General features: G+C 36.4%; 4 protein-coding genes across 7 annotated transcripts; 2 read left to right on the top strand and 2 right to left on the bottom strand.

The window, feature by feature from the left end:
• Nucleotides 1-512: 512 nt before the first annotated feature.
• Nucleotides 513-3,462, bottom strand: LOC103857720 (RING-H2 finger protein ATL33). Its single transcript, XM_033286554.1, has one exon. It carries the CDS (start codon nucleotides 1,330-1,332, stop codon nucleotides 622-624), a length of 711 nt encoding a protein of 236 aa, XP_033142445.1. The 5' UTR covers nucleotides 1,333-3,462; the 3' UTR covers nucleotides 513-621.
• A 248-nt stretch (nucleotides 3,463-3,710) lies between these two features.
• LOC103857719 (histone H4) lies at nucleotides 3,711-4,208 on the top strand. The gene has a single exon (XM_009134943.3). It carries the CDS (start codon nucleotides 3,779-3,781, stop codon nucleotides 4,088-4,090), a length of 312 nt encoding a protein of 103 aa, XP_009133191.2. The 5' UTR covers nucleotides 3,711-3,778; the 3' UTR covers nucleotides 4,091-4,208.
• Nucleotides 4,209-4,589: 381 nt separating this feature from the next.
• LOC103857718 (ADP-ribosylation factor GTPase-activating protein AGD7) lies at nucleotides 4,590-7,156 on the top strand. Of its 4 annotated transcripts, none has more exons than XM_009134940.3 (4): nucleotides 4,590-5,482; nucleotides 5,825-5,902; nucleotides 6,170-6,758; nucleotides 6,838-7,156. In XM_009134940.3, the coding sequence occupies exons 1-3, from the start codon at nucleotides 4,706-4,708 to the stop codon at nucleotides 6,746-6,748; spliced, it is 1,434 nt and encodes a 477-aa protein (XP_009133188.2). In that variant the 5' UTR covers nucleotides 4,590-4,705; the 3' UTR covers nucleotides 6,749-6,758; nucleotides 6,838-7,156. The 4 variants fall into 4 exon arrangements, with proteins under 4 accessions (XP_009133188.2, XP_009133187.2, XP_009133190.2 ...); XM_009134939.3 differs by having other exon boundaries at nucleotides 6,829-7,156; XM_009134942.3 differs by having other exon boundaries at nucleotides 4,591-5,482; nucleotides 6,170-6,750.
• Nucleotides 7,157-7,418: 262 nt separating this feature from the next.
• Nucleotides 7,419-11,066, bottom strand: LOC103857716. Its single transcript, XM_033286555.1, has 2 exons — nucleotides 9,416-11,066; nucleotides 7,419-9,322 (listed from the first exon to the last, which is right to left on the bottom strand). Exon 2 carries the CDS (start codon nucleotides 7,969-7,971, stop codon nucleotides 7,597-7,599), a length of 375 nt encoding a protein of 124 aa, XP_033142446.1. The 5' UTR covers nucleotides 7,972-9,322; nucleotides 9,416-11,066; the 3' UTR covers nucleotides 7,419-7,596.
• Between the last annotated feature and the right edge of the window lie 206 nt (nucleotides 11,067-11,272).

Below are 11,272 nucleotides of genomic sequence, written 5' to 3'. Positions count from 1 at the left end.
CTAAAAATTATGGGGTTTAAGGCCATTGCCTTTTTCGACTAGGGGTAAGCACGGCTCTGCAGAAGTTAGTTAAAGTCGGATACGCAGAAGCCAATCAAACATATACATCATTCTTCCTAGTTCTTGATTAAATCAATAGTGCAAGAAGACACGAAATTCGTTTACGTTAACCAACCACACCATATATGAGCATGATGAATCAATAAAATCGGTTCAAGCAAAAATTTACAGAAATGGTTTTAATATTGAGTATTAAGTTTTACCACAATACCATGGTTGACGAAAGTCTTGTTTTAAAAAGGCGTTTACGTGGTGAACGTCAACAACACTGTAGTTTAGCTTCGATGAGTATGAACCGTTGGATTAGTTTTGGATCTTTATACACCGTAGAATAAGCTTGCGTTGTCTGTCAGTTGTCAAAGTCAACGTTACATACCCCATCGCTCACTGTCACTGTAGCTTACGGAGTTACGAAGCAACCAAGAAAATTACGTTAATTAAGAATAAATAAATTAATGAACACAAACATAATTTGTTAACAGCCACAATAAATATTTCAAAATCATTTCATAGATTACAAAATCGAGAAATAAATTACAAAAAAAAACAATATAAGAAAAATCAAACTAAACTAGAAGCATCAGGTAGACCTTGACGCCAATCATCATCTCTATTGGTCGCAGAAACTCGACGGTTACCGCCACCGCTGCGATTCACGTTACCGTTACCGTTAACGTTTGCTTCTGTCTGTTTAACGGGGACGTCTGCTCGGCATATGGGACAGTTGGGATGATCTTTGAGCCACGTCTCGATACACGACACGTGAAACGCGTGCTTACACGCGCTCAGTCGCCGGATCTCTTCGCCGTCGCCGAACACCGACAGACACACGGTGCACTCATTCCCGATCTCTTTGGAATGAGTATCTTTCTTGAATTTCACGCCGGAATCAGGCGCGGCGGCGGTCGAGGAGTCTCTATCGGTTGTGTTCGGTGATGTGATATCCACGGTGACATGATCGTCGGAGAAAGAGCTGCTGCGACGGCGGGAGGAGGTGGAGTTGCGGCGGCGGGAAGAACATGGGAAAGTGAAGAAAAGAGCGTATACGAAGGCGGGAACGGCGATGATTGCTACGACGGCGAAGATTAGTATGAGAGGAGTGAAGTTGATGCTCCGAGGAGGCGCCGGGAACGGTGGAGGAGGTCCGATGATGATGAAGGTGGAGTTGGAAGTGATGGTGGTGCCGGGGAAGACGGTGGTGGGAATTGTGGTAGAGGGAGTAGGGACGACGGCTTCGGCGCCGGAGCCGAAGGTGGTGGTATCATTGAACATTATTATTGTGAAATGAAGACTGAAGTTGGTGGGGAAGGAAGATAATAGTGGAAAGTGCTTCTTACTAACTAAGTTTGGTTCTGTTTTTTCCAAATTACTTTTTGTTCCAACAGCGTATAGTCAAAAATATATATTTGTTAATGTGAAATAAACAAAATGATATATATAACACACTAGATTAACGGCATGTTTTATAATTTGATAATTTCAAATGCAACAATCACTTTCGCACATAATTCATTTCTTTGTAAAAAATAGAAACTATTTCAATAGCCACATGGTTTTATTTAGGTCGATAGCATCTCTTTTTTTTTTTTGTAACACATAGGTCGATAGCATCTCTATTGTTTTTTTTTTTGAGAACTAGCATCACTATTGCTATAATTAGGCTTGGGAGAATTCTAATATTACCACAAATATGATACTATTTTTATTATTATTATTTTTTATAAATATCTTAAATTTATGATGAAAATAATTAAATTAACTCTCTTAAATTATTTACAAGTGTTTATAAACTCAGTTCTATCCTTATCGTAAACCTTGAACAATAGTTACTAAACTTAAAACCTAAATCGTAGAGTTTTTTGATTAAGTATATTGTGAAAAAACGATATTGTATTTCAAATAATTTTTATTAGATTTTAACTCTATATAAAAACCACAAGTGTAGTTATGGACCTTATGGTAGTACCTAAAGATGGATTTTCAAAAGAATAAATAATTTGTTTTGTGGTTTTTAATTGCTACGAGAATGTAAAAAAAAATTGTAAATGAGATTTGAAATTTTGAAGTAAAAACTTTAGAAAGTAATAGTTTCAAGAAAAATAAAATATGATTAGAACAATTTGTGTTTCAAAAAAAAAGATTTGAACGTTTTCAAACTCAACAATTTTACTAGATTGGAGTTAAAAAAACAATTTTACTAGACTACTTTTTTAAATACTAATCTTATATTTAGACGAATGAGAATGAACTGCATCTAGATGCATGCTTAGATTGTTTTTTTCTTTTCATTCAGTAAAAAATCAAGCTAAACATGCATTTTAAATTGGTTGATCTGTTGAATTCTTTATTTATTTTTATTCAAGGAAGGAAGGAGGATCTTCTTTTCTTTGGTGTTTTGTTATGATGGTACATGGGAGTAGTGGTTGGAAAATTTGGTGGTTGTCGGTGCCACTAAGATTAATCTAATTATTCTTTATTCAATGGCTTTTGGGTCTTTGGGTTTGAGTCGTATACAAATGGGCCAGCAAATTGAGATTTGAAGTGTATTGGAGATTAAGCCCAAAATGCGCAAATATACTTTACGAACATAAACAAACAGCCAGTAAATAAACATTAATCGTCACCGTTAAATAACGGCGGCGACTTTCCACAGTTACATCCAGAGCAGCCGTTTACTACGCAACCAATCTGTTTCTCTCTAAAAAACAGAGACTATATAGTTCAAGCAATAAAAAATTAACCATTTCACATTATTTGATGCAGTTGAGGCTACCGATTGAGATGAAGCAGGAGCTGTCGATGTGCATTCTCTTGGTTCAAAGTCACTTGACTGCTCAGTGCTCACAAAGAAGCATTTACGAGAAGCTGAATACATATCTTCGGTGGGGATGCCGTCTTCTTCTGGATGAGAAAGTTGATACATTAGAAGGCCAAAGCCACACCCGAAAGCAGCAAAAATGAGATTATAGTACACAAGAAACAGGATGATTCTGAGGAAATATAGCTGTCTAACTTATTGAGGAGAAATACATGAAAATATCCTAGAGGAGGAGCGATCAATGTCTTTAACAATTATAAAAAACTTGTTATATTCTTTTGAATAGTTTCTACCATGGTTGATATTCAGGTTCTAAGTTTCTAACCTTAAAAAGATTGATGTTTTCTAGGTTAGAGAAGCATAAGCTTGTTTAAAGCAAGAGGTTTCTCACCTGAGCTCAAAAACTCACTTTGGTTACACAGTCTCGTAATTCAAAAATCTCAGAAATCTATTTCACATGCTTTGTCTCAATACTAACAAGAATGTCTCAGTCCATCATCAACTTGTCAAAGTAAATTATTTTCTTTCACAGCAAAGTTCTTTCCCGGTTAAAACTCAACGACGCCGTTTTCCTCCCTTCCTCGATGCCATATGGTTATGTCACAGACGCTAGCCAATAAGATAAAAGCACGCAGATCGATACTAGAAACCGTCGATTAAATGACATCCAACGGTCGTTATGTTACGCCACATACGCAAGCCAAAATTAAAAATCACGCGGATCGATATCCACAACCGTAGATTAAACTTAAATCCGACGGATCATATCCTCCTCGAGAAATAAAAAAGAGAAAACACAAAAGATGTATGTTCCTATATAAACCTCTCATCATCCTCTCAGATCTACACATCGAAAACACACAAGCGAATCTCAATTTAAAACTTTCCGAGAAAAGAAAAATGTCTGGGCGAGGAAAAGGAGGAAAGGGATTGGGAAAGGGAGGAGCCAAGAGGCACAGGAAGGTTCTCCGTGACAACATCCAGGGCATCACGAAGCCTGCGATTCGTCGTTTAGCTAGAAGAGGTGGCGTGAAGCGTATCAGCGGTTTGATCTACGAGGAGACTCGCGGTGTTCTCAAGATCTTTCTCGAGAATGTGATTCGTGATGCCGTTACTTACACTGAGCACGCTAGGAGGAAGACGGTGACGGCGATGGATGTTGTCTATGCGTTGAAGAGGCAGGGACGAACTTTATATGGATTCGGCGGTTGATGGGATGATTTTGTAAATCGCGTTTGTCTTTAGGGTTTGTTTAATCTATTAAAGCTGTTTTAGAGTTTCGTTTAGAATGTTTCAGCGTTTTGAATTGAATGAAAACACTTTTTCTCTATTAGCTTTTGCAAAATTGTCGGTATAGTTACGCTGAATCGTCGTTTTAACTAAGAACAAATTAAGCAACTCCTTACCTCGTTAACCGGTATTGTGATTTATTTGGATACTGTATCTCTGGTTGGATTCTTGGTCTGAAACCACTTCAGTTACAATTTGTTCGAAATTAAATTAAACACACTTGATATGAATGTTGAAAATAGGAGGCTCAATTGCTAACTACAAACCTCCGAATAGTTTCTTTTTTTGGGCTTTATATCCCGTTATGGTTTGGGCTTCAATTTACACTGGCCCAGATTATGAGACGCCGTCGTTTTACTAATGACTCGTTAACTTTCCCGTGTACTTCGCACGTGCCATAAAACACGTACGCGTATAACGCCAGTCACCACCGTTTATTACCAAACAAGTAAGCGAAGAAACACACATCTGTCTCATCAGATCTGTTCGGTCGGGTCAAACCAGATCTTGTTGTATCACTCGGTGATCGGAGCCACGATGGCGGCAGCTAGACGATTGCGCACGCTCCAATCACAGGCGGAGAACAAGGTATGCGTCGACTGCTCCCAGAAGAATCCTCAATGGGCCTCCGTCTCCTACGGCATCTTCATGTGCCTCGAATGCTCGGGAAAGCACCGAGGCCTAGGCGTCCACATCTCCTTCGTCAGATCCGTCACCATGGATTCCTGGTCCGAGATCCAGATCAAGAAAATGGAATCCGGCGGCAACGAGCGGCTCAACAAGTTCCTCGCTCTCTACGGGATCTCCAAGGAGACGGACATCGTGGCAAAGTACAATTCGAACGCCGCGTCGGTGTATCGAGATCGGATCCAGGCGTTGGCGGAGGGGAGGCAGTGGAGGGACCCGCCGGTTGTGAAGGAGTCGGTGTCGGTGAGTAAGAAGAAGCCTCCGTTAGGGAACGGGAACAACAATGGGGGGTGGGATGATTGGGAGGCTGATGATTCTTTCAGATCTTCGAGCGATATGAGGAGGAATCAGTCTGCGAGTGATTTTAGAGCGTCGGGAGGTCGTGGTGCTCCGGCGAAGTCGAAGTCGTCGGAGGATATTTACTCGAGGTCGCAGCTTGAGGCTTCTGCTGCGAATAAAGAGAGTTTCTTTGCGAAGAGGATGGCTGAGAATGAGAATAAGCCTGAGGGGCTTCCTCCTTCGCAAGGAGGGAAGTATGTGGGGTTTGGATCGAGCCCTGGTCCTGCTCCGAGGAGTAATTATCAGGGTGGTGGTGGTGGTGGAGATGTTTTCTCTGTCATGTCTGAGGTAAAGTTTGATGCTTTTGATAATAATCAGATTAGATGTTGAGTTGAGTGACTTTTTCTCTCTCATGTGTGAGGTAAAGTTTGATGCTTTTGATAGTGATCAGATTAGATTAGATGTTGAGCTGAGTGACGTCTTCTCTGTTATGTCTGAGGTAAAATTGATGCTTTTGTTGGTGATCAGATTAGATTTTGTTGGTGATCAGATTTGATTAGATGTTTAGTTGCGTGACTTTTTCTCTGTCCATGTCTGCTTGATGCTTTTGATGGTGGTCAGATTAGAGTAGATGTTGAGTTGAGTAATTTGATCTCTGTTTATTTTATTGTGTTCGTTTTGCTCAAACAGGGGTTCGGAAGATTGTCTCTTGTTGCCGCATCTGCTGCGAATGTTGTTCAGACAGGAACCATGGAGTTCACTTCCAAGGTACTTCTTTTATCATTCTGTTCTATCATTGGCTTAGGTTGTATCCAATTACCCTTAAAACCACATTTGATTCGAAGTGAAGACACTCTTCTTAGTAGCAAATCTGTAGTCTTCTTTTCTCATTTCCATGTTTGGTATCTAATTGCGCCTAGGCTTCCAGTCTAGTATGTAACAAAAAACAAGTGTCTTGTTCAGCTGCATAATTGTCTAGTTAGATCAACTAGAGTAAAGTTTAGTTTAACATGGGAAACTTTTGTTCATTTGCAGGTCAAAGAAGGTGGCTTAGATCACACGGTGAGTGAGACTGTTAACGTTGTTGCGAGTAAGACAACAGAGATAGGACAGAGAACTTGGGGGATCATGAAAGGAGTAATGGCAATCGCTTCACAAAAGGTTGAAGAGTTCACTAAAGAAGAAGCATCAACCTGGAACCAACAGAATACAAACGAGGGCAACGGTTACTACCAGAACAAAGCAGCAACAAATTCATCTCTTGGAGGGTCGCAATCATCATCAAGCTACCAAAACAATAAACGTAGTTCTTGGGATGACTGGGGAGAAGAGAACAATACCAAAAAGGAAACAGCATCACAAAGTGGTTACCACAACAGTCATGGTAACTCTAGTTCTTGGGATGACTGGGGAGAAGAGAAGAACAATACCAAAAAGGAAACAGCACCAAAGGTGTCTACTTCTAATGATGATGATGGCTGGGCTGGTTGGGGTGATAATGATGGTAAAGATGATGATGATGATGGCTATTATCAGAGTGCTGCAGGAGATAAGAAATCTGTAGGTCACAATGGGAAGTCAGACACTGCTTGGACCGGTGGAGGTTTTCTCTAGCGGTAATCAAGTAAACAAACTAATCAAACATATTATTATTATTACTACAATTGTTGTAACACTTACCTCTAAAACCGCAGGTGTTTCAGGATAAATGGTGAATGAAGTTGTACACTTGAGGACAAAAGCAAAGCCTAGCGCTCTGTCACAAATAGATAGAGCAGAGAGTGGTGATCTCAACCATTTTCTCATTATCGATTGCTTGGCGTTCATTGATCGTCATTGTTTGTTTCTTCTACACTATAGTTTCTATTATAATTGTACAAGCATTACAGAGGGCTGCTTACCAATCTATGCAGGTTAGTATTCAGCTCTTTTTTTTGAGATTCGAACTTTTTTTTTTTTTTTGAAAATCTGTAATGACCACAAAACATTTTTCCTCTTTTCTATTATTCTCTTCTTTCTCAATCACAAATATTTACCATGACTGATGAGTGATGATTCTATAATCAATAAATTTAAATGTGTTATCAATATTTACATTTTTGTTATATTTGCACCACAAAATGTTTTATGAATATTATTCTATTCATATTAGTTAATAATAAACTATATTTTTCAACTCAAAATTCATAATTCCCAATAGAAACAACAAAAATTCTTTATCAAAGCTTAAGAGAGCCTTCTTCAAACTCTTAAAACATTTCTTTAGACTTTTAAAACGTAAGGATGACTGGATAATATAATTCGCTAAATTTAAATATAATAATATCCTGTGAATATTTATGTTAATTATTGCTCGAAATGAAACTAAAGAGATTACATATCAAGAGGATGCTGCACATACCCCATATCCCACGAGGATAAGTCTATGCAATGTTATAGTATTATTATATAATGGGCCTACGTTAAAGGGCTGCTTCTTCTTCCTCCCAAAGGCCCATTGTCCGTACCACAACGGCGGAGACAGCGACCACTATGGCTGCAAATACCGGCGGCACAACGAGGTCCATCTTCGACCTCCGGAACAGATTCGCCGGTAAACACAACACCTCCGCAGGAATATCCAAGGGCACCAGAACGGCAGCGTCGGAGCCGCAGCGGCGCGACGACTCCACCGACGAAGACGACGGGTAAATCGCCGACACGAACGCGAACTCCGGTGCGAGAGAGATAATCGCGACGGTGATCGTCAGAAACGCCGTCCAGGTAGCGCCGTAGAGGAAAAGCGGAATCCGCCAGCCGAATCGGTGAGTCAGAGACGAGAATAGACGGCGAATCATCGAAAGGTTGCTTCTTAAAGCATAATCGTCTCTCTCTCTCTGTCGATTTATAGCGAGAAGACTTCAGCCATGGAGATGGAGTAGCTTTGATGAAGAAGATAAGTAGAGAGGAAGGGGTTAACCAAATCTCACCTGCTCTTTGATATTTCTAACGACGTATGCGGAAACTCTAAAACGACCAAGTTTATCGCCGTTTTAGTTACCGCTTGAAGTCGTTATTTACCGTTATTTTATTTCGTTGGTGTTAGAAAAAATTTGTTATTAATTATCAATACATATTTTCAGAATCTGAAATAATCAAATAGAAAATAATTTGTAAATTATTTTTATAACTTTTATACAGTTTGCATACAATTCATTTTTAAAATTTATTTATTTATATTGCAGAAATTATATTTGCTTGGATAGTTTATGTTTTCATATTAGATTTAAAAAAATATTTTATAATTTTAAAATTTATAAAATATAGTGTATAAATTTTATTCTAACTATCATTAATTTATAATAGTTGACAAAAATCATTAATTTATAATAATATTATATTATTAATTAATTAACACATTATTTTATTCAAAATATTCAATTTTTTTGTAAGATCTTGTTAGATTCTTTATCAAACAGATTTTGTTGTAAATATAATAAAATTTAAATTTATACTTAAAAGTGTTTTTATTAATATTCTTATTGATATTTTTCGAAATAGATTAATTAATGTAAAAAATCAAATATGTTATATTAAATGTTTAATGAAATTGTCTTTCTATGATTTTGGTGTATTAGATTTTTTGTACTACTATTTTAATAGAGAAGATTTCCAATATCACATAAAATAAAATAATTTTCGCATTTTAGAAGGTTATTTGTAACTGATCTGATGATCTGAGTGCTTTCTACAACTTCAATTTACAAATCATGCTTTAAATAAATAATTAAAAGTTACAACCTAAAAGTTAACTTAGAAAGTATGGCAATAGAAATTACAGCTACAACTACAACACAAAAACTTATAGCCTCTTTCTAAAATAAAATCATATTCTACCAATCAAAATCTTAGTTTTTTATATTCTTAGATTAGGTGCAATGAGTTATTTAATGTTTGGATGGCCTAAAACTCTAAATGATACATGCCTATATGTAAATTTAGTCAGACTGCAAACTAATAAGATCTATGAAACAAGACAACAATTAAAAATGTGCAAAATTATGAAAACAATTAAATTCTAAAAATGATGAAGGAATTTTATTATTCAAAATTATATAAATCAAAGAGTAGTAAACTTAAACATCATGTGTGTTTAATAACATATCTCTCTATGCATGAATTTCTTGAAACATCCCTTTAGCCGCCATCCTGTAAATCAATTGCCACCAAAACCTTTTTCAACATACATACATATATACTCACATATTACATATATACATATGATACATGAATTATACATACCGAGAGAGTACATGTGTTTTATGACATTTGATACCAACACAATCGTGAATACATTTGTCAACTCCTTCAAAAAATATTTGGCACGAGGAAATGCACCTATCATAACAAGCTTCATACGATTCACTCATTGCTGGTAATGGCATCATCGTCAATGCAATAAACATAATCATCAACATGCATATACACTTCTTCTCCATCTTTTGTTTTTTTTTTAGTTTTGTGTATCTTCTATGTTTGTCTTTTTTATGCATGTGATTCCTATGAACAATTCCTATTTATAGCTTTATAAATTTTTTATTATTGGAAACATTTGTTAGATTTGACTATTTGTATATATTGTTCAACGAAAATTAAATTGGTTGGATTTTTGGTCTTGATAAAAAAATCTCTTTACATTCTGGGAGAGTAACATTTAGTTTGTAATTTACTTACATATATGCCATGTTTAGTGTCAATCCTAAAATGATTCTCAACCTAAATAATTAACTCCATTTTCTTTATTACAATATTTACAAGATATGCTACTATCATTCAATCTATTATTGCTGTTTTCTCATTTACATTAAAATTAAATATTAAACATTAACTTTTACAATATTTTCTAATAAATCCAACATTGCGCACGTTAACACGTAAACTCCATATTTGCCATACTTACTCGTCCTCTTTCGCATGTAGTTAAAGCAACATATCCATATGAAATTGTAAGAAGAACACATATCTAAACCGTAGATAGACTTAAATATGGGTATGTAAGAAACTATTGTAAATATTTTCTTACATACTCTATGCAATGATATCATAACTTGCTGAGATCGTAGAAGACCATTAAACCATTTTATGCAAATACATAAAATCAATGGAATATTATATTCATAAAAGTTAGACAAAAATGCAGTAAACAACACAATATGTCACACTCATAAATTTGACAAACGGTTATCACAAACTGAATTGTAATTCAAACAATATAGTTAACCGTTAAACATACCGAATAAAAATTGGTTTACTATCTGATACAGATGTATACAAGAAAAGTAAAAATGAATATAATCGCAATTCACACACACAAAAAATGAGGAAAACATTCTAACTTCATCTCAAATTTAATACCACTTTTTAAAAATGAAATATCTTCCCTAACCACCGTAATTTTTTCGAAAATTAAGAGAGAAAACCATGGCTAGAAAGTATCTAATATATTTTTTCTCATATTTGTCTATTATATAAAAATAAAACACTCGTTAAGTATTATTGTAAGGAAACTTTATCTTTGGATTCAGACTCATGTCAGGGGAGGTCATATATTTCATGCGACACGAATGCAATTCGCCTCGTTCCAAAACATTAAACGTCGTCAAATTGCATCAATTGATCATGCACGATTCCCTCAAGTATGGAGTTGAGTTCATAACGTCACTTTCTTCGTCAGAATTTATCTTTTAGCGAGTCGTGTCTTCCTCGTCTTGTCTCGGATGTCCTAATTTCACGGGCCTTTTTGAAACTATGCCGGATATTGGTGGAGGTGTAAAATCCATCTCCAACAACATGTCTGGTTTGGGTCAACGGTAACAACACACTCTCTAGGATATCGTTTGTATAGTTTGAGAACTCCATATATATATATTTTATCAAACCCATAATTTAGTTAGATTCATGGCATCCGCTATTGCAAAATAGTAATACAACTAAAAGCGACCTTCTCTTTCTGTCACACTGTTAACGATAGGCCGAATATATGAATAAACTTTACTGACACCAATATCTTGTTGGCGCAAGTTGTAGATTCTCCAACCAATTTAATTTTCGTTGTGTGTTTCATATAACGCTGTTGTGTTAAGACTCTCTTAGACTCTC

Source organism: Brassica rapa, chromosome A03, assembly GCF_000309985.2.
Source record: "Brassica rapa cultivar Chiifu-401-42 chromosome A03, CAAS_Brap_v3.01, whole genome shotgun sequence".
Classification (NCBI taxonomy): Eukaryota; Viridiplantae; Streptophyta; class Magnoliopsida; order Brassicales; family Brassicaceae; genus Brassica; species Brassica rapa.
The sequence above is the reverse complement of the archived record's forward strand: the minus strand, read 5'-3'. Positions and strand labels throughout refer to the sequence as shown.